The 21,647-nt window shown below is 46.4% G+C and overlaps 1 protein-coding gene across 3 annotated transcripts; it reads right to left on the bottom strand.

Annotated features, from left to right (window-relative positions):
• Positions 1–3,052: 3,052 nt before the first annotated feature.
• On the bottom strand, positions 3,053–20,779 carry Elk1 (ETS transcription factor ELK1). Of its 3 annotated transcripts, XM_048335705.1 has the most exons (7): positions 17,061–17,237; positions 9,301–9,544; positions 6,684–6,867; positions 6,418–6,509; positions 4,838–5,269; positions 4,107–4,208; positions 3,053–4,015 (listed from the first exon to the last, which is right to left on the bottom strand). In XM_048335705.1, exons 1-7 carry the CDS (start codon positions 17,069–17,071, stop codon positions 3,917–3,919), a joined length of 1,164 nt encoding a protein of 387 aa, XP_048191662.1. In that variant the 5' UTR covers positions 17,072–17,237; the 3' UTR covers positions 3,053–3,916. The 3 variants fall into 3 exon arrangements, with proteins under 3 accessions (XP_048191662.1, XP_048191661.1, XP_048191660.1); XM_048335704.1 differs by lacking the exon at positions 17,061–17,237 and adding an exon at positions 20,646–20,779 and having other exon boundaries at positions 6,418–6,867; XM_048335703.1 differs by having other exon boundaries at positions 6,418–6,867.
• Between the last annotated feature and the right edge of the window lie 868 nt (positions 20,780–21,647).

Genomic DNA, 21,647 nt, shown 5'->3' with positions numbered 1-21,647 from the left:
TTTGCTTCAAAAGCATAAGTCTTTGTCCAGGTGTGGTGGTACAGACCTATAATCTCAACACTTGAGACAGGAGGATTATGAGTTTGAGTTCAGTCTGGGCTATAGTGAGATTATCTTTAAAAAAAATCTTGTGGGCTGGGAGTATAGCTCAGTGGTAGAATACTCTCTTTCTCTTCTCTCTCTCCTTGAGAAAGACAGAAAGGTGAGGCCTCATTTCTTCATTCATAAAGAAAAAACATTCTACAAATGAAAACAATTTGGTCAAGGGTTAAAAACAGAATCTCATTAAGAATGCTGCTCATTTTCTGGGAAATCTGGTTTGTTAATATTTGTATCCATTATAGACAACATATTGTGTTCTCTGAACATGTACTTGAACAAAGGGGTCTAGTTAAAGATTCTAAGACTTCAGCTGTCAGGGCTAGTATTATCTTGTGAAAACAAACTCCCCAAGAAACCTGCAATTCTGCCTGACTGCTTTATTTAATCACTTGTTGCCCTGGAAATAATGTTATAATCGATACTTCCTTTGTTCCTAAACTGCATAACTACTCAGGAGTTTCTGTGGACGAGGATTGTCAGAGCCTTTTCTCCCACACATTTAGGTATTCAAATGCCTTAGCAGATTGCTTATGTAAACAAAGAGAAGAGAGTGTCTGTTCTTATATTATGGGATTAATGTATTAATAAATACACTTAGGGTATTTATTTAGTGTATTTAATATGTTAATGTATTGTTTCTTGTCAGTTTTACTTGCCTCAAAATGGCAGAAGGTGGTTTATTTTTTTACCTTCTTTTCTTTTTGCGGGGGGGGGGGGGAAGGGGGCGCAGTTCTGGGGCTTGAACTCAGGGCTCAGGCATTGTCCCTGAGCTTTCTAGCTCAAGACTAATGCTCTACCAGTTGAGCCACAGCGCCACATCCTTTTCTTTGGTGGTTATTTTGAGATGGGTTTCATAGACCTTCCAGCCAGGTTGGCTTCACACCTCAATCCTTAGATTGCAGCCTGCTGAGTAGCTAGGATTATAGGCATGAGCCACCAACACCTGGCTTTTGAGACAGGGTCTTAATATGTGGCCTACTCTCCTTGAGTTTGTAAGCCCCTTGTCTCAGCCCCACATCTGAATGACAGAACTGCAGGCATGTATCTCCACCTCTGGCAATAGCAGGGAATTTTCGTCTGGGTAACTTCTGGGACTTTGGTGCATTACATGGGTGCTGATGAACAAAAGTGCAATTAACATCTGCTGGGTGATCAATAAATAAAACTTGAGATAACTGGGTAAATGCTAACAGAACAGTTTGAGGAGATAAAAACTTGGGCATCATCTTCAGGGATAAGTCCTGTTTCATGACAGGAACAGGTAAAGACCACCTAGAGAGGGAACATGAGAAGGGAATCCCAGGCAAACCCTAGAGGAAACCCAGCTTTTCACATTTTGGAGAAATGGAAAGAGCCAGCCCCAGGGATGGAGCAGGAGGAGTCTATGGAGGAAGAGGAAAGACAGACATGATCTCATCTGGTCTCCATCATGTTTTCTTTTTTTTTCTGGCCAGTCCTGAGCCTTGAACTCAGGGCCTGAGCACTGTCCCTGGCTTCTTTTTGCTCAAGGCTAGCACTCTACCACTTGAGCCACAGCACCACTTCTGGCCATTTTCTATATATGTGGTGCTGAGGAATTGAACCTAGGGCTTCATGTATACACACTCTTGCCACTAGGCCATATTCCCAGCTCCTCCATCATGTTTTCTCATGCTTGAGTTTTGGGTTTTGTTTTTGCCAGTCCTGGGGCTTGAACATAGGGCCTGGGCACTGTCCCTGAGTTTCTTTTGCTCATGGCTAGCACTCTACCACTTGAGCCACAGCACCACTTCTGGCTTTTTGTGTTTATGTGATACTGAGAAACTGAACCCAGGGCTTCATGCATGCTAAGCATGCACGCTACCAATAAGCCACATTCCCAGCCCGACAACTTGAGTTTGTTGTTGTTGTTTTTTTAAACCTACATACAGTTCTGGGTTTCCAGACTCTGTTGTCTCTTTTATAAAAAGGCTCACAAGCACACTCAACCATAGCCCTCAGACACTGTCCCTCTCTCAGGGAGTTATGTGTGTCTTGTATGTGTGACAGTCTTGCAGGCTTTCGCCACCATGCTAAGCTCTTATACAGTACCATCCAGTCTTTTTGCTTCAGGCTGACACTCTTACCACTAGAGCCACAACAGTTCCACTTCTGTCCTTTTTTGGTACTTAATTGGAGATAAGAGTTTCACGGATTTTCCCACATAGGCTGCTTCAATCCATGACCCTGAGATCTCAGCCTCCTAAATAGCTAGGGTTACAAGCATGAGCTGCTGATGTCCAGCTGCAGTCACAATGTCTGCCATCTCTCATACACATAACACACACAGCGACAATTTTCCATAGTTTTTCTCACCACATTACCAACTTGCAGTTCTTAATCACTGTTTTTGACACATACCATCACAACAGTGTCTCTCAATCAGCCTCTATCTCACACCCTTTGCCCTTCACACAAAATCATGCCTGTCACACTCAGTTCATCCTGACGACATCAGGGGAAAAGATACCACTAGCTTCCAGGAACACCTTTAAAAATATATATTTACAGGAACAATTCCCCATTCTCTGGGACTTTTAGAAAAAAAGGTCCATTTTGGGGAAGTAAAATAAACAGTGGAGACGAGTGTAGCACCGTCCCCCAAATCACCAATCCCCAGGTCTCCAGGCCTGGGCTGGACTGGTATTGACAGGTGAGCCCAGGAGTACTTTGAACCCACCCTCTCCAGCCTGGCATTCCCGGCCTGGAACTCCCAAACTATAAGACAGGCTTTATTTCCCCCATTCCTCCCTCCCAACTCCAGGGACACTTAAAGGGTCCTTTGCACCCGCCCGCAGGAAATTGGAGGGCTGGGAGGGAGGGAGCTGAAAATACATGTTTGGTATCAAAAATAAACACTTGGGGGGGTGGCAGGAAGATTCCCCCCAAATCCCTTCCTTCCTTCCCACCCACCCACCCTAAAACAGGAAGAGATGCTTCCCTCTCCCATATTGAAAAGCCCCATTTAAAAATAGATTATACTATCAAAATGGCAAGGGGTGGGAGAGAGGGAGATCTGGAGTACTGGCTGGAGGGGTCCCCCAGACGGGGACCACTCAAAAAAATCCCTCCATTGGGAGGCAACAGGCAGGACCCCAGGGAATTTGGCAGACAAAGGAATGGCTTCTCAGTGGGAAGAACAACAAAAGGGGTGTTCTTCCCTGGCCAAAATGTTGGTTGCGAAAAGGATAAACTGTCTGAGAGAAAAGTTAGGGAGGAGGGAATTGTTATCCCAAGGGTGTAATTCCTCCTTGATGGACTCTCAAACTGTTAAACTGTACAATTTCTTCCCTGGACCCTTAGGTATAACCAGGAATAATAAAACAAACTATCTCTTCTACCCACACCCCAAAATATTGACAGGGCTCCCTCATCTCCCCAAGCGCAGGCTGAGAAATAAAGAAAGGTCCTTCTCAAGCCAGACCCCGATTGTCTTGTCTTGAGGATAAAAAAGTGAGAAGATTAAGGAAATGTCTCAACCACCCCCTAAAAGGATCGGGCCAGATTCCTCCCAGTGGCCTTCAAAAAATAAATAAATAAACCGCCTCTACCATGGAAGTAGGAGACGTGTAAAGGCGGCCACTGAAGGATTGGCAAAGGGAGAAGTTGTATGTTTTCGGTGGAAGAGTTAGTGAGTGAGAGATCCTTCTTCCCAGGAATCCCCACCCCATCACAACCAAAGCACAAGTCACTTAGTTGTTCTATGTTTCTCCTTGAGATGGCTGGCTGGAGAGAAGTTCAGGGGTATGGATGGAGTGACCCCAGAAGGGGGTGTTAGTGGTGGTGGTGATGGAAGTCATGGCTTCTGAGGCCCTGGGGAGAGCACCACGGGGGTCGAGAGGCCATCCACGCTGATGGAAGGGATGTGCACCTGTGCGCTGCCGCTGGACGGAAACTGGGGGAAAAATATGGAGAGGTCATAGATGGGGCCATGCTAACATCTCTCACCCTCTCCAAGATGGTGTGTTTGTGTGGGAAAATCCTACCTGGAAGGAGAGCTTGGCTGGACTGCGGGGCGCAATGGGACTCAGGGTGCTCCAGAAGTGAATGCTGGGGGGCAGCGAGCTGGGTGTCAGCAGCACCGGGGTCTGTGAGGAAGGGTTGGTCAGAGCTCAAGTAAACAGAAGAAAGGTGTGGGAAGATGGAAGGAACATGGCCTCTGCCCCACCATATATTTCCTACTCAGATTTCCATAGTCATTCCTCAGAAGCTCACAGCACTGGACCATAACTGCTAAGGCTATGCCTATGGTATCTGAACCTCTCCACTCACTCCCTCTTAAGTTTCTGAGACCTTACTGGGCAAGACAATCCAGTACCTTCTATTCACTTGTTTACAGACCTCACAAGTGACCATCCTCATAACAGTTCATGGTCAACTTGCGATTCTTAGGTTCCATCTGCGTACCTCACTGGGAAACTCAGTAACAAATGCCAGACTCTTAAGGGTCCCTGCTCAGGTTCCTTCAAGCCCTGTCCTACCCAAAATAGTTCCCAAAGAAAGCCTGAGTTCCCTAAGTGCCACCCACAAAGTCCCTAGACAGGCTCATCTTCAATTAAGCCTCCTCCCTCCAAGCCTCAGCTCAGACCACCTCATTCAAAGGCTCCACCCTCTTAGTATTCAACCTCAGGTGCCCAACTCTAATACCTGTCAGTCACCGGCCAAGTGCCAATCCCTCCCATCCCAGATGCTAGCCCTGCCCCTCACGGACACTCACTAATGTATGCGTAGGTAGCAGAGACGGTGTCAGCGCCGGTCCCGGAGCCTGCAGACCAGAGCCAGTTCCTGATCCGGGAGTCCGCTCAGGTCCTGGTCCACTCAGCAGGCTCGGGCTAAGTGGAAGTTCCAGATCTCGGGGTTTCCGGCCCTTCTGGGGCTGAGCAATCTCAGAGGTGGAAGCTGAGAGGCCACCCACTGGGGCCGTTGTTTCCATAAGTACTGTGGGCAGCCGGGCTTGCAGGCCCTCCGTGGCCGGGACTTCTGGATCACCCTTGGCAGCTTCCCGCCCCAATCCTGCCTCCCCTGAAGCTTGTAGCTCCTCCTTGGGCCCCTCTACTTTCACTTGTGGGGGCAATGGGCGGCCCGGACTTGGCTCCACATTCAGCTCTTCTGATTTCTTGTTTGGGGCCTCAGGAGGGGTCAAGATGACCTGGGAGAAGGGTGAGCACAAGGAGGTATATAAGGATTGTTGGGATAGAGAACTTTTCTCCCATGGGACACCCAATTATTTCCCTAAGGTGAGAATTGGTACTGGAGGCATGGCTGCACATGAAAGTATGTCCACCAATAAGACACTGGACTCCATGGAAATGAGGCTTTCTCTGTGGCAGATCCTTCTATGAGATAGGGGACCCAGGGTGAGACAATTTAATGGGGGCCAGACACTCTAGATAGCACCCTCATTCATGAGAACACTGGCACTCAGAAATATGCTTTTTTGTGCTGGTCCTTGGATTTGAATTCAGGGCCTTGGGTATGGTCCCTTAGCTTTTTGCTCAAGGCAAGCACTCTACCACTTGAGTCACAGCTCCACTGTAGTTTTTTGGGTGATTAATTAGAATACAGACTTTTCTGTCCCAATTGGCTTTGAACTGGGAACCTCAGATCTCAGCCTCCTGAGTAGCTAGGATTATAAGTGTGAGCCATTAGTGCTTGTCTCAGAAATGTATTTTTACAGACCAGAGGCATTTGCTTCACTGAGAAACCCATTAGGGTACAAATCTAGGGGCCTGGCCCCAGACATATACAAATCAGGGCTGGGAGTATGGCCTAGTGGCCTCGTATACATGAAGCCCTGGGTTCGATTCCTCAGCACCACATATATAGAAAAAGCTGGAAGTGGTGCTGTGGCTCAAGTGGCAGAATGGTAGGTAGCCTTGAGCAAAAAGAAGCCAGGGACAGTGCTCAGGCCCTGGGTTCAAGCCCCAGGACTGGCAAGATGGTTACACAAATCAGATTGCTGGGCCCCACCTATCTGTTGGTAACAAGTCATCCAGGTGATTCTGATGGGTGCTAAGGGGTGAGAACCTGTGCACTAAATATGTGCAGAGCACCTACTACATGCAGAGGAGCTAATTGTACCGTGCTTACCCTCCCTCTTGCTTCTGGGGATCTGTGTAATTCTCCTCTTACCTCTTTCTCAAAGTGGACTTCCTTTCTTGCTTCCTTCCTTCCTTCCTTCCTTCCTTCCTTCCTTCCTTCCTTCCTTCCTTCCATGATGTCCTTTAATAGGACTCCTATGTCCCTTCTATCTGTCTTGACCCCCTTCAGTATGAATGTCCATATTCCAGTACTTGCCTGCAGAGGCAGGCCAGCTTCTTCCACCTCCAGGCAGGCCTCCAAGGGGTTTGGACTGGCACTCCTGCTCCTTGAGGGGGGTGCTGCTGCTCCTGAAGAGCCAGTGTTGGGGAGCACCGACGCAGGCCGAGGGTGAGGAGGTACCTGTGGCTGTGGCTGCAGGGACTGGATTGTGAAGGTGGAATAGAGGCCGGAACGCATATATTCATTCCGGCTACTGCGTGCCAGGCTGCCAGGACCCGCCACTCCTGCACTCTTGGGTGTACCTGGCTTTCCGGTGGCAGTGTCTCCGGATGCAGCATGTGTGGCAGCAGGGGCAACATTTACCACTGCAGAGGCTACAGTCACTTCAGGCTGGGGTGGGCAGTCCTCTGTGGAGCACCCTGCAACTTCTGGGTAGGACACAAACTTGTAGACAAACTTCTGGCCACTCACCTTTCGGATTATATTCTGGAAAGGGAGGGGACAGATTTGAGAGTTTTAGAGGAAACCGGGGAGGGTGAGAGGGGGGATGCTGAGGGGTCTTCCTTCCTACTTGCTCTCATCTGTTTCTCAAATGTGGGCTCCTTTCTCACTAACTCTTTTTGCTTCCAGATGTTCCTCTCTGTCCCAGCCCCACTTCTCCTTCTCTGTCCCCCTCCACAATTCCTTATCCTTTCCTTCCAGATCACTCAAAGCCCATTACTCTTAATCTCCAGCCTTCCAAGGCTCTATTTCACAGTGGGACCCAATTACAGGAGTAGGTGAGGACCAGGGGTTAACAGGGTGCAGGTGGCTGCTGGGACATAGTTTTGGAGACTAGCCAGTGCAATAGTACAAGGAAATGCCAGAAGAGACTACATTGATGTAGGTGAATGGGGTGAATTGTTGGTATGGAGGATTCTTTAAAGCTCTTGACATAGACAAGGAACAAGGCAGGTCACTGCTAAGGATGGGGAGGTCCCATATTAGTACTGTGCTAGAGAGGTTAAAGCACTAAGAAAAGGAAGTACCTGAAAGCAACTAGATAAGAACAGTTAGATATTGGTATAGATATTGAAGGAGGATCTCTGGTGAAAGTGGGCCAGAGCATGTTAGGACACATGTGCTCTAAAGTGTCTCAGGGTTGTTATGGTGGTCTCAGAAGACAAAACAAGGTAGCATCATTGATACTGTTCTGGAAGTCTAAACCAAGGGATAAAATAGTAAATGCAGTAAGTGTCATGAATCACAAAGGATGGGAAGTACAGATCTGCTTGTGGGGGCACTAGGCTATTCTTGGGACGCCCTTTTTTATGACAGTCCTTAGACTTGAACTCAGATCCTGTGCACTGTCTCTAAGCTTTTTTGCTCCAGGCTAGTGCTCTACCACTTGAGCCATAGCTCCACTTCCAGCTTTTTGGTAATTAATTGGAGATAAGAGTCTCATGGGACTTCCTTTTGCGCGCTGGCTTTGAACTGTGATCCTCGGATCTCAGCTTCCTGAGCAGCTAGGATTACAGACTGCTAGTCTGAGCTGCTAGTGCCTGGTTCTTCATGATGGTCAGGTGTGTCACAGGGTAGGCTTGTATTTATTAGAACAGGAATAAAGAGATAATTTGTTGATTTTTTGGATATTTCTGCTTAAGGCAATCAAATGAAAACTAGTATAAATGTTGGAGGGGGTTAAGGCACTGGTCTTGTCTAAGAGGACAGGGTGAAGAAAATCTAAAATTTTAGCTATAGGAATATGATGATGCCATAAAGCAACTGTGAGAAATGTTGAGAAGGACCAGTGCTCTTCTCAGAATCCAATAGAATAGGGTGTAGAGCTGTTATCACACATGTGATCTGGAGGTTTTAGCTGAAAGAATAAGGGAAGGGGGCTGGGAATGTGGCTTAGTGGTAGAGTGCTTGCCTAGCTTGCATGAAGCCCTGGGTTCGATACCTCAGTACTACATACACAGAAAAAGCCAGAAGAGGTGCTGTGGCTCATGTGGTAGAGTACTAGCCTTGAGCAAAAGAAGCTCAAGGACAGTGCCTAGCTCTGAGTTCAAGCCCCACGACTGGCAAAAGAGAGAGAGAGAGAGAGAGAGAGAGAGAGAGAAGGAAGGGAAGTGTTGGAGGTTCCAGAAAATTAAGTAAGGAAATATTAAATGTTAGTGAAATATCATCAGGATTGTTTTGACTGTAGGATTAAGAATATGGAATATTCTGATATAAGAGAAGATTAGGAAGTAACTTGGGGAGCCCAGCACTGGTCTAAGTGTTCTAAGGTAACACAATGGGGACCAGTCACTATTAACAATGCTTTCCAAGTTTGGATACAAGAATAAGGCAAAAGTCAAAAGCAGATGGCTCATGCCTGTAATATTAGCTACTCAGGAGGTTGAGATCTGAGGAATGTAGTCTGAAGCCAGATTGGATAGGAAGAAGGTTTATGAGACTCATCTCCAACCCAAAAAGCTAGAAGTAGAGCTATGGCTCAAGTGATAGAGTGCCAGCATTGAGAGGAATAAAAAAGATAAAAAGCTAAGGGACAGTGCCCAGACCCTGAGTTCAAGCCTTAGTGCCAGCGTGCACACACATACACAGACACACAGACACAGACACAAAGACACATACACAAATAAAGCACAAAAACGAAATATACAGGGCATGGCAGGGCAGCATTGCTTTGGGAATCTCAGTGAGTAGGGTAAAGCTGAGTTAGTATTAGTACTGCTGTAGGGTTATAGCCAAAGTAGTAAGAAAATAAAACAACTGAGGTAAATATTTGGGGGCTCACATTGGTTTGAGAGTACCAGTAGATAAGATTAAATGTTAATACTGTTTTCAGAGTTCAGGCTATATTGATCACAACAAAAAAAAGAAATTTCTAATACAAATTCAGAGGATCCCAACCATGGGTCTCTGAGGCCATACCTTGTCATAGTAGTACCGCAAAGCCCGGCTGAGCTTGTCATAATTCATATTGGTTTTGTTCTTCCGCAGGCCCCACAGCCGGGCCACCTCCTCTGCATCCACCAGCTTGAACTCACCACCATCCCGTGAGGTCCAGGAGATGATGTGGCCATTACCCTGCTCTCTCAGCAGCTGCAGCAGAAACTGCCACAGGGTCACAGATGGGTCCATCACTGGGGGAGCGCTCACGCCATCCCAGGGGTACCTAGAGGGCAGACAGTTAGAACTGAGAAGCTGTGGAGAGAAGGGGCAGAGGACAGCAAGACTCCTTTCTTATCACCTTGCCTCCTCCTCTGTCCCCAAATCCCACTACAATTTTTTTTGCGGGGGGCAGAAGACTGTAGCTGGCAAGATAATGCCAAGGCCCAAAGATGTCTATCCTATTAGTATATTATATTACATAATAAGAAAGAACTCTGCCAGGCTCTGGTAGCTCATATCTATAATCCTAGCTACTCAAGAGGCTGAGATCTGAGGATCACAGTTGGAAGCCAGTCTGGGAAAGAAAGTCTGTGAGACTCTTATCTCCAGTTGACTACCAAAAAAAGCTGGAAGTAGAGCTGTGGCTAAGTGGTAGAATGCCAGACTTGAGCAAGAAAGCTCAGGGACAGAACCCAGGCCCTGAGTTCTAGCCCCAGGAGCAGCAAAAGGAAGAAAAGAAAGAAGAAAGGAAAAAAAATCATTGAGATGAAATTAAGATGAGAGAGAAAATTTTGGTTTATTTAATGATGGCAATTTCATCATATGAGCTCTGAAAAGCAAAAAAGGGAAGCAGAAAGAGAGCAGAGATGGAATGGTAGGGGAAGGAGAGTTTGCAAGGCAAGGGCAGATCTAGAGGGACCAACCTGCCATCTGAAATAGGAAGCGGGGGGGGGGGGGGGGGGTGGTCCAAGACAAGGGATGTGGGCACCTTAAAGCTGTAACAACCCTCAGCTGATAGCCAATCAGAAAACAAGGACTTTGTTCTACAACTTGAGGAATTGATTCTGTTAACAATCTGATTAGCAGAAAATGATAGTTACTCAGCCTCTATAAAGAGTACAGTGTTGCCAATACTTTACTGTTAGCTTGATGAGAGCAATGTGGGGTTTCTGATCTACATAGAACTATCAGATAATAAATGTTTTCTTTATTGAGACAAGAGTTTCACTTTGTAGCCCAGAACTCAAATTTAAAATCCTTCTACCTCAGTTTCCCAAATTCATGGATTATAAATGTGTGTTAGCATACCCACGTATGTGTGTGTGTGTGTGTGTGTGTGTGTGTGTGTGTATGTGCAGGTCCTAGGGCTTGAACTCAGGGCTTGGGCACTTTCCTTCAACTTTTTTTTTTTCTCAAGACTAGCTAGCTCTCTGCCACTAGAGCCACATCTCCACTTCCAGCTTTTCTGGTGCTTAACTGGAGATAAGAGTCTCTGGGACATTACTGCCAGGGTTGGCTTTGATCCTTGATCCTCGATCTTAGCCCCCCCCACCCCCCAGTAGCTAGAATTACAGGCGTGAGCCACCAATGCTTGGCAAAATAATATGATTCTATAAAGAAGCTTGAATTTCAAACAAGTTGTCACAGCAAGACTAGAAAACTAGTGCAATGCTTCTCATGTGAGTTTTTTTGATCTGTTTTGTTTTCATGTGCTGGTACTGGAGCTTGAATTCAGAGCCTAGGTGCTGTCCCTAAGCTTTTTTTTGCTTAAGGCTAGAGTTCTACCACTTGACTCACAGTTCCACTATTGGCTTTTTGCTGGTTAAAGTCTCACAGACTTTCCTGTCCTGGCTGGCTTCAAACCTCAATTCTCAGATCACAGCAACCCGAGTAGCTAGGATTACAAGAGTGAGCCACTGGCCCTGTCTATATCATGTTTTGTTTTCTTCAAAACAAGGATTCACTATGCATGGCTATGAGCTTTTTAAAAAAAAATCACATCAATGTTAAGATCTTCAGGAGATGCCTTTGTAAGAATCTTGCAAGTACTGGTCACTAAACATGGGGCTGCCTTGCTCTGCTGAATAGTCTTCAGGTCTCAGCCCAAAGGTGCTTTTTATGAAGACTTTCTTTATCTGTCCCTGTATCCTTAGCCCTCCCCAACCTACGACTGTCCCTGTACTTCTTTTTTGCAGTGGTAGGGATTGAGTCTAGGGTCTTGTGCATATGCAAAGCATGTACTTTACCACCCAGCAGCACCCTCAGCCCATCTTCTTGGCTACACTAGTCACTAACATTTACCCACTGCTTAATAATACATGTCAGGCAGAGGCAATCTGGCTTATTAAACAGTTACCTAAGCTCTAATGCCAGATTCCCAGAGTTTAAATCCTAGGTCTGCCTGGGCATATTCTTTAACCTCTTTGCATTTCAAATATTCTCATCTGTGGGGGAGGGATCAGACACCTATCTGTAAAAAAGGGATTTTTTTTTTAGTAAAAAGTGCAATTCTTCAATACAGAAGAATATTTTTGTGTACCAGTACTAGATCTTTTGAACTCAGGGCCTGGGCAATGTCCCTTAACTTTTTTGCTCAAGGAGGACCCTCTACCACTTGAGCTATACCTCTACTTTCTAAAGTAAGATTTAATCATTCTTTCTATGTAGATTAATGCCTGGGCATGATAAGCTCTAAATAAATATTAGTTTCTCATTTGTTCCTAATTCTTTATCTACCATGTGCCCAAATCCTGAAAGCTCTAAAACCAGAAATCTTTAAAACTCTTTTGGCAGAAAAACCTGATTTAAAACAAAACAAAGCCTTCCCTGGTCTTTATTGATTCTCGCCTAGCACAGATGTTCCTGCATTGTGCTGCAGAAATATGAAAGGAGCTGATGCCAGAGCTGAGGATGTTATGTAATGAATCATATGTGCACCACGCTACCTTTCTCAAATTGGAAAAATGTCCAATTCTAAAGCACATCTGGCCCTGGGGACTTTGGAGGAAGGTATGGGTTATTTGTATAGGCATTGACTCTTTTATCCCTCCCATCAACTCTGAAAAGTAGACCCTAATTATCATGAATTTATAGATAAGGCAGCTGAGGCACATGGTATCTAAATGATGCCCACACAGCTAGTGACAGACAGAGCCTGCATTTGGACCTAAGCAGCTAAGTACCAATGGTCTAAGCTTTTAACCATCAGGATAACTGCTCTTCAAAGGACTGGTCCCCTCTTAGCATGGCCATCAGAGAACAGATTCCTTCCTATCAACCCACTGCTGTTATTTCCTGAGGGCAAAGTGGAAATAAAACCTGATCTTCCTCTTTCTCCAAGGTGATGAGCATAATTCAAGCAACATCTACCTGGCTGGGATTGCTGGATTTAGAAAAAACCTAAATTGGAAGGTTTTGAAGAATCTCTTATCATTTATAGCTTTGTCCTTTAATCTACAACAAAATATACAATATGTTCCTCTGTCAAAGCTTGCTCCTAGTCCATTAATCAGACACAGTCTTAAGCAATGGTCTAAGTCACAAAGCTATGAAGTGGCAACTTCAGTCTTGTTTTCAGAGCCCCTCACTGAGTTTGTGTTGAAGGCCTGCTCTTTTCAGAGGCCCAGTGTTTGGTATGACTGACTCCTGGTGGTAAAGAGTGGCACTATCAACCATTCCTCTGAGCTGCAGCAGAACCCATCCACTGAGTGAAAGGCCATGGACTCTGGGCTCTGCTGCTCATCATTTCTTTCACTTAAAAAGAGGACTGCAATAGACCTTTCCCAGATGGGTTTACCTTCTATCACCTCATCAATGAACAAGCACTCATACTCAGGGACTGCCAATCATGGGCCATCGAGGTAGCTGAGAGACAGCCACAAACTGGACACATGCATCCTGCTCTAGCACATTTCCCATCTTACTGGGATAGATAGATAAGCAAGGCAAACAAGTCAACAGTCTGGCACATGGTGAAAGGGCTATAGGTAACAACCAAGCAGCAAAGGAGCTGTTCTCCCAGTTCAAGGGAGGGTGGGTGCTGAGGTGACAGGTTAATAGCTAAAGGAGGTGAAGGAAGGGCTCAGCCTGGGTGCCAGCAGGTTGGAGGGAAAAGTGAAGCCCAATAGGTGAAAAGGGACAGGGAGGGAAGGAGGGAAGGAGAAAGAATGGCGGGAGACTGGACCAGCCAGAAGGAGGCATTTTCAGGCACTGTTATGATTTGGAATCTAGGGCTGGGAGTATGGCCTAGTGGCAAGAGTGCTTGCCTCCTACACATGAAGCTCTTAGTTCGATTCCCCAGCACCACATATATGGAAAACGGCCAGAGGGGGCGCTGTGGCTCAAGTGGCAGAGTGCTAGCCTTGAGCAAGAAGAGGCCAGGGACAGTGCTCAGGCCCTGAGTCCAAGGCCCAGGACTGGCCAAAAAAAAAAAAAAAAGATTTGGATTCTGGTGAAACAGGAGTCACAAGCGGGTTGTGAATAGAAGGCTGACAGGCTGTGTTGTGTGACTTGGATATTAAACAGAATCCCCGTGGCTTCAGTGAGAACAGCAGTTGGGGCGAAGAGGCTGTGATGGTCCAAGTGAGAGATGGTGGCAGCTGTGGAAGGGCTCAGAAGCAGGGTTCTGGCTAAGATTCATTGAGAGGTAGCACAGATAGTGTGTGGGGAGGTGTCAGGGCTAACCTAGGTAGGGGGCCTGGTTACTTGGGAGGATGGAGTTGAGAACACCTGAGATGGGAGTATGAAGGGAGTGGACAGGTTGCAAAGAAAGAACAAACAGAAGGACAGTTTGGAGATGACTAGTTTCAGAGGTGTAATATGGAGGTCAGATCTGGCCAGCACCATCATTGGCTGTTGAGGGGTATCAGATTGACTACATTTCAGATTAAAGAGAGCAGAAGCCGACTCCATCTTCACTAAGATCTCCCTGGCCCTATCCAAGGAAGTTCCCTTTCACTGTGAGATAAGATTGTGTAAACTGCTTGACCACCTGAGATGTGGACCACTCAAGGTTAAATCTGTGCTCTCCCCTGAGTAGGTGTATCCACCTGCATCATGTGAGCCCCGCCAAATCCGTGCATCAAGTCTAACTAAAATGATAGGTTGGTTCAAACAGTTGCTGTGAGGCAGATTGTAACTCCATTGGCCACCTGCATTTTGACCTGGAATGCTCTGTAAGTGTTGTAACCTCATAGGCCACCTGCGTGTGGCAGGCTAGATCATGTGGTATTTGCCTTTAAAACCTGACCTGGAGCATGGCCCTGGGGGTCATATACTTTTTGCTTCCCCAATAAATCCATCTTTTTGCTTGAGACTATCTCTGAGTGGTGGACTTTTGGAGGGTTGGGGGATTCCCCCCCTTGAACCCCATTACATTGTGGTCCTCTCCCTTGGGGGGATCCCATTACAAGGCTCATTAGACACTTGGGTATGTTGTGAAGAATAGTAATTTAAGAAACACGAATTGTTATGTAGACCTTACAGTATGCTATATACTTTTTTGGCAGCACTGGTTTTGAACTGTGGCTTCTGTGATAGGAAAATGCTCTACCATTTGAGCCATGCTCCCAGCCTGCAGTTTGAGACAGGATCTCATTGTGTTGCTCAGATTGGCCTTAAACTCATTTTTCTACCCCCTCTCCCCACCCCCGACGACATGCTGAGATTACAGGTGAGTACACTATGTCCAGCTCCACACACTTTTCATTTTGGCCTCATAATCTTGGTTAGATTTTTTGCTAAAGCCTGGCATTCTACTAGTTGAGCCACAATTCCACTTCTCACTTTTTAGTGACTAGTTGGACGTTAAGAATCTCACAGACTCCTCTACCTTGGGCTGGCTTCAAACTATGATCTTCAGCTCTCCTAACTAGGATGACAGGTGTGAGCCACAGATGCCAAGCAGCACACTGTTTTAAACATATAATCTTCAAACCAACACCTAAGAATGGGCTTTAAAGCCCCTTTCTCCAGATGAGGGAATGGTAGTGCAGAGAAAAAAGTTGCCCAAAGTCACACAGCTGGAGGAGGGTGCAGCTGGAATTCACACCCAAACAATTAGCCACTCCTCACCATGCATCTCTATGGCGAGACACACTGCAGGGACTTCAGGGGATTTTACACAAAAGGAGCAGGCCAGGCTGCCTTGAGGCAGTAACATGTGACCTGAAGGAGTGCAGAGGGCACTTTTGGCCATGGGGTCAGAACCCGCATACAAAGGCTAGGAAATGGCCACCTCAAGCTATGCATCCTTCTCAGGAGAGCTCTTACTTTTGAGGCACAACCTATTCTCCCAGGAAAGGGAGTCAGTTGTCCTAGAACAACTGTTAATCACACCCATAATCAAGTTCAAGTCCCTCCCAGGCAAAATTCCTTCTTCCTCTGCGTGATTCAATGCACTGAACAATAGGTTTGCCCTACCCCTGCAAATCTGTTCTCCCTGTGTCTTCAGCTTTGTACTCCGTGTGGACTTCAGTAAATTACTCAACTACTCTGTTTCTTTTTCTCACCTATATAGCATAGGGATAATTTACTCATAAAGCCAAATGTACTCAAAAGCACACCTACCTTCAAAAGCTTTTTATGAAGATTGCATGTGCCAATAAATGAAAGACTTAGAAAATTGTCTCTGGCACATGGTAGACACTCAACATCTGTTAACTAGTACATTATCTTTCTCCCTTGCCCTCAGTCTTGGGTATTACCATGGCCTCCACCACCTCATCTTCTACCACTCCTTCCACTCTGCCTCAGCTACAGTGGCCTCCTTGGTGTTCTTTATCACAGCACAAGAGATCCTTCCTCAGGATCTTTGTACTGGCCATTCTTGCTGTCTGATATATTCCCTCCCTTAGTGTATGGCTTGCCTTGTGCCTAAGATTCCAACCACCCCAAATGCTATTCCTATTTGGCCTACTTCATTCTTACTCTTTAGCACTTGTCTAACATACTATCTAATTTTACATGCTTATTTTTGACATAGACCATCTCCCTTACTATTAATAAATGTCTGCCCCACAAATGCAGAGGTTCCTACCTGTTTTTCTTCTTTCCATCTCCAGCATCTAGAAGAAGGCTTGGTACTCACTGTAATATGGAGGTCAGATCTGGCCAGCACCATCATTGGCTGTTGAGGGGTGTCAGATTGACTCCATCTCAGATTAGTTAAAGAGAGCAGAAGCTGACTCCATCTTTGCTAAGATCTCCTCCACCCTATCCAGGGAAGTTCCCCTTCGCTGTGATAAGATTATGTAAACTGCTTGACCACCCGAGTAGTGGAATGTTCAAGGTTAAACCTGTGCCCTCCCATGAGTGAGTGTATCTGCCTGCATCATGTGAGTCCCGCCAAATCTGTGCACCAAGTCTAACTAAAATGATAGGTTGGTTTAAACAGTTGCTATGAGGCAGATTGTAACTCCATTGGCCACCTGCGTGTGACCTGGAATGCTCTGTAAGTGTTGCAACCTCATTGGCCACCTGTGTGTGGCAGGCCTGACCATGTGGTATTTGCCTTTATAATCTGACCGCAGGGTGTGAGGTCCCAGCTCTGAGTCTGGGCTGCGGCCCTGGCCGGCCAGCCTGCTTTTTAAGGTTGCAGTTACATCTCCTCAGTCTGGGTGGTGACCTGGCCGGTCAGTATACTGAGTACTTCCCCAATAAATCTGTCCTTTTGCTTGAGACTGTCTCTGAGTGGTAGAGTCTTGGAGGGATAGGGGATTCTTCCCCACAGACCCCATTACACTCACTAGGTTTTTAGAATATGTTTGTAAATATTTGAACAGTCCCAGCTAAAATCTTACTTAGTTCTCATATTCCTCTTCTTTCATCTGCCACACATAGTGATGTCTGAGATGACTTTTCTCTATTCATGCAACAATTTTTTTGTGCTGGTCCTGGGGCTTGAACTCTGGGCCTACGTACTGTTCCTAAGCTCCTTTTGCTCAAGGTTAGCACTTGACCACTTGAGCTACAGCACCACTTCTGGCTTTTTCTGTGATTAAATGGAGATAAGAGTCTCAGTGACATTCATGCCTGGACTAGCTTTGAACTGTGATCCTCAGATCTCAGCCTTCTGAGTAGCTAGAATTATAGGTAAGAGCCACTAGTACCCAGCTAATTTACCATATACCAGGCACAGTTTAAGTACTAAAGACAAGAGCAGTGAGGGATCAGACTAAACCTTGTAAAAGACAGAAAACACACAAACTATGATGTGTCCGACAGTGACAGAGGACGTAGAAAATAGAGAGGGACCTGAGCCCAAGTGTACAGGCTCAGATGCTCAGAGGGATGTTGGCTTTTTAATTTTTACACAAATAGCATCTTCAGAAAAATTTTTATGTATGTGCCTTTCTATATTCCAAGCACCACAGTGACGAACACATGACTTACTGAAATAACACAACCCAGATGCAGCGCAATGAAAGCACTCTCAGAATTATCTTTTCTATCTGTGCCTTTACACAGGGTGTTGCATATATCACACTTCTGGGAACACATCCTTTCAATAACACTCACCTTATTCACAAAGCCACTGGTATCCTTGGAAACATCTTTACATGCATCTTACAGTAGAGTTCCCCACACTGGGTGTGGGGCACATTCATTAGGGGTTGGAATTTGAAGAGGGCCCTTGAAGGCACCTGGCAGAGATTTGGGAGTAGTGTTGGATCTGAGAGAATAGCCATTACAAAGGCCCTGGGGCTGCCTGTGCCTTCTGTGTTTAGAGGGAGAGCAAGGGCTAGGCCAACATGGGGAAAGTCACACTGGAGCACAGGTCTGGGATGGGGGAGAGATGAAGAAAGTTAAGTCAGAGAGAAGATCTGTTCACAGACATTAACTCACAGACATTCTGTCTTTATACTGGAGAGGATTCTAGTTCCAAGCCCCATGTTAGCAAAAGGCAAACAGGTACAGGGAGACAGGGAGAAAGTGGTTGTTACTCATCTAAGGTCATACCGATGCTGGGACTGGGGATAGGTGGATAATAAGACCAGGTGTGGAACAGAGATGGTTCTGTAGGCTCTGTGGGCAGAAGAAACAGCAAAAAACAAAAGCCTAGAGATGAGAACTAATTTGGTTTCTAAGGAATGGAGCCTCATATAGGGTACAATGAGGTGAAAGAAGAATGCCTTAAAAAACATTCTTGTGCTGAATACTTACTGGGATCACCTTTAAGAAAACCATTTTCACCTTCCTTATGTCTCAGTTTCTCAGTATCTGTCTCACAGGGGGATGGTGAGAATTTGAGGAGCTAGTGAATATAAATCATTGGTACTTAGCGAGTGCTCAATAAATGTTAGTGACTATTGATATTCTCATTGATATCACTACCAAATTTGTTTATTATAGTAATGCAAAATGTCTTAGTAGCTAAAGAGTGTGTATGAGGAAAGTTTGCTCTGCAATGAAAAATACTGAGTTTAGCATGGGCTAGTGGCTCATGCCTCTAATCCTAGCTACTCAGGAGGCTGAGATACTAGGATCAGAGTTCAAAGTCTGTCTGGGCAGGAAAGTCTGTGAGATTCTTATCTTCACTAAACTATCAAAAAGGTAGAAGTGAAGCTATGGCTCAAGTGGTAGAGCATTAGCCTCTAGCCAAAGCTCAGGGACAACACTCAGGCCCTGCCTAAGTTCAAGCCCAAGGTCTGGCATACACATACACACAAATTCTGAGTTTAGCTAGGTGCTGGTAGATCATGCCTATAATCTTGGCTACCCAGGAGGCTGAGTTCTGAGAATCCTAGTTCAAAGCCAGCCCAGTCAAGAAAGTCTGTGACACTCTTATCTCCAGCTAAGCATCAAAAAGCCAGAAGTGGAACTGTGACTCAAGTGGAAGAACACTAGCCTTGAGCAGAAAAACTCAGCAACAATGCCTAGGCTCTGAATTCACAAATTCCTTGGTTCAACAAGTACACAAGAGCTGGGGGGGGGGGTGGTGGTGTCAGGGAAGATCAGTCTATCCAGCACATGGAAAGAAGGAAGGACCATTTTTTGGTATGTATGCTGGTCCTGGGGCTTAAACTCAGGACCTGGACACTATCCCTGCACTTTTGTGCTCAAGGCTAGTGCTCTATCACTTTAAGCCACAGCTCTATTTCTGACCTTTTGGTAGTTAATTGGAGATAAGACTTTCCAGACTTTCCGGCTCAGGCAGGCTTTGAACCTTGGTCCTCAAATCTCAGCTTCCTGAGTAGCTAGAATTACAGGCATGAACCACTGAAGCCTGGCAGGGAGGACCTTTTGTGTGTGTGTGCGTGCGTGCGTGTGTGTGTGTGTGTGTGTTCCTTGAACTCAGGGCACAAAGGCTCAGGGATAGCACTCTATCCCTTAAGCCACAATCCCACTATTTTTTTTATTCGTTAATTGGAGATAAGAGTTTTAATGACTTTCCTGCCTAGGCTGGCTTTGAATTGCAATCCTCAGATCTCAGCCTCCTGAGCAGCTAGGATTACAGGCATGAGCCATCAATGCCTGTCTAGTAAGAACTTTCTTGGGGGAAGGACTACAAGCACTGGACACAGGGGAGGACTTAGGGGGTGTGAATGCCAGCAAAGGTGTAGCAGGAAGCTAGTGAACAGATCCACTATAAAGGTAAAGGGATATGGCTCATCTTCTGGAGGCAGAAAAACTTTCTCATGCACAATAGCGTAGAGTAAAAGTCATTACAGTTATTAAAATGAGAGGATGGAACAAAGCATGGACTGGGATACTAAAAATGATCAAATATAAAACACTAAACTGACCCACTATTAAAAGGGAGGAATCTATAAATAAAATAGTTAAGGCAATGAACGCTTGAATACAAACATGTAGACCCATCTACTATAAAGTGTGGGGAGCAGTGCCACGAAGTGAGGGGCATTAAGGCGTTGGAGGAGGCACAAACTTAGATGGACTCACCATTACAGGTGAGTGTACTGTCGGGTACATAGGCAGCACGAATGGACTCACTACAAGGAACTGGGAAGGGTGGCATATAAACAAGGCCACAGACGGGTCCCCTGAAAGTTGAGACTTGAAAAAGATAAACACTTAAACGCAACTACTATTAAGGGGGTTGGACAATGCCACAGACTGCCTCCCAGTAAGGGGGGGGGGGGAGAGAAGAGACCATGGACGAGTCCACTGTAACTTAGGGTGGGGAGAAATAAATGCACGCAGACCGATCCATTATACAGCCGGAAAGGGTGGTTACGCCACAGTGAGATTCACTACAAGGGACGAAGGGAGGGGCAATGCACACGCAGGTCACTAACCCCTGTGGTGGCTAAAGGGAGTCCAACACTAGGAGGCCACGGGACAAGCCACATCTCCTGTGCGGGGGTGGGAAGGATACGTGAGGTCACAGACAGGGCCCTCCACCCTTCAGGCCCAGAGCTCACCTGTGTGTGGCGAGGTGGCAGTGTTGGCAGCTCCGGGGGGCGGGGGCTCCATACGCGGCCCCACCGCCCCCCAGGCCCGGCTTCTGAGGCGGCGGTGGCGGCGGCGGCGGCGGCACCTAGAAGCCGCCCCAGCGTTTCCCCACCACTCACGTGGGCCGGCGCGGAAGGAGGAGCCAACCATCCCGCCGCTCCCCCATTGGCCAATGCATCGGGGACCAGCAGAGCTGCTTTGGAGCTGGGGGCGGGCCCTATCTACAGAGCTATACAGTGATTGGCTTAAATGAGCTGATTGACTGGCCAGAGAGGGCATATGCTTGCTGGAGCTCCACCCTGATTGGTTCAAATAAGACTGAGTAATTGATTGGCTTAAATAGGATTGATGGCAGACGAGAAGGCTCCGAGGATAGGGGGTGGGGTGAGTCCTGCTTTCAGCTGATTGGTAGACTCTGAGACAGCTGCCAAAACACCAAGGCAGTGCTGCTCACCATGCCGCCGGGCGGAAGCAGGACTTATATGGAAATGGGTGTAGCAGCCGCCAGGGAGAGTCAGACCTGCTCTGTGTAGGCAGGCAAGGTAACTCTATGGTGACTGGCCAGAAAAGACGAATTTAGAAACAAGCAGGAGGGCTGGATGGCTGCCAAATACGAAAAGGAGTTCAGTGGCATAAATTAAATGTATACAAGGAGGGCAAGGTTGAGCTGTGGCCAATTATAAGAGGAAGGACTCTGGGATCTTCTATAATCAAGGTAAGGTGGTCTCAACTGAGACTAGAAGCTAGAGCACAGAGGGTGGTATCTGCATCCACTAGTGAAACCTGGGGTTTAGAAGCAGGAGCAAGACTATGCTTGGGCATTGGTGTTACTTAGGGTTTTTCAGGAACCACTGAAGTATAGGAGAGAGTAAACCTTAGGGCCAGGAGTGAACAGCTCCTGACAGTAGGAACAAACCACTTTCAATTGGTCCATTCTCTATAGTAGTTCACAAAGGGTGAGGTGGGGGCTC

Source organism: Perognathus longimembris, chromosome 28 (genome assembly GCF_023159225.1).
Source record: "Perognathus longimembris pacificus isolate PPM17 chromosome 28, ASM2315922v1, whole genome shotgun sequence".
NCBI lineage: Eukaryota > Metazoa > Chordata > Mammalia > Rodentia > Heteromyidae > Perognathus > Perognathus longimembris.
This window is presented reverse-complemented; position numbering and strand designations above follow the sequence as displayed.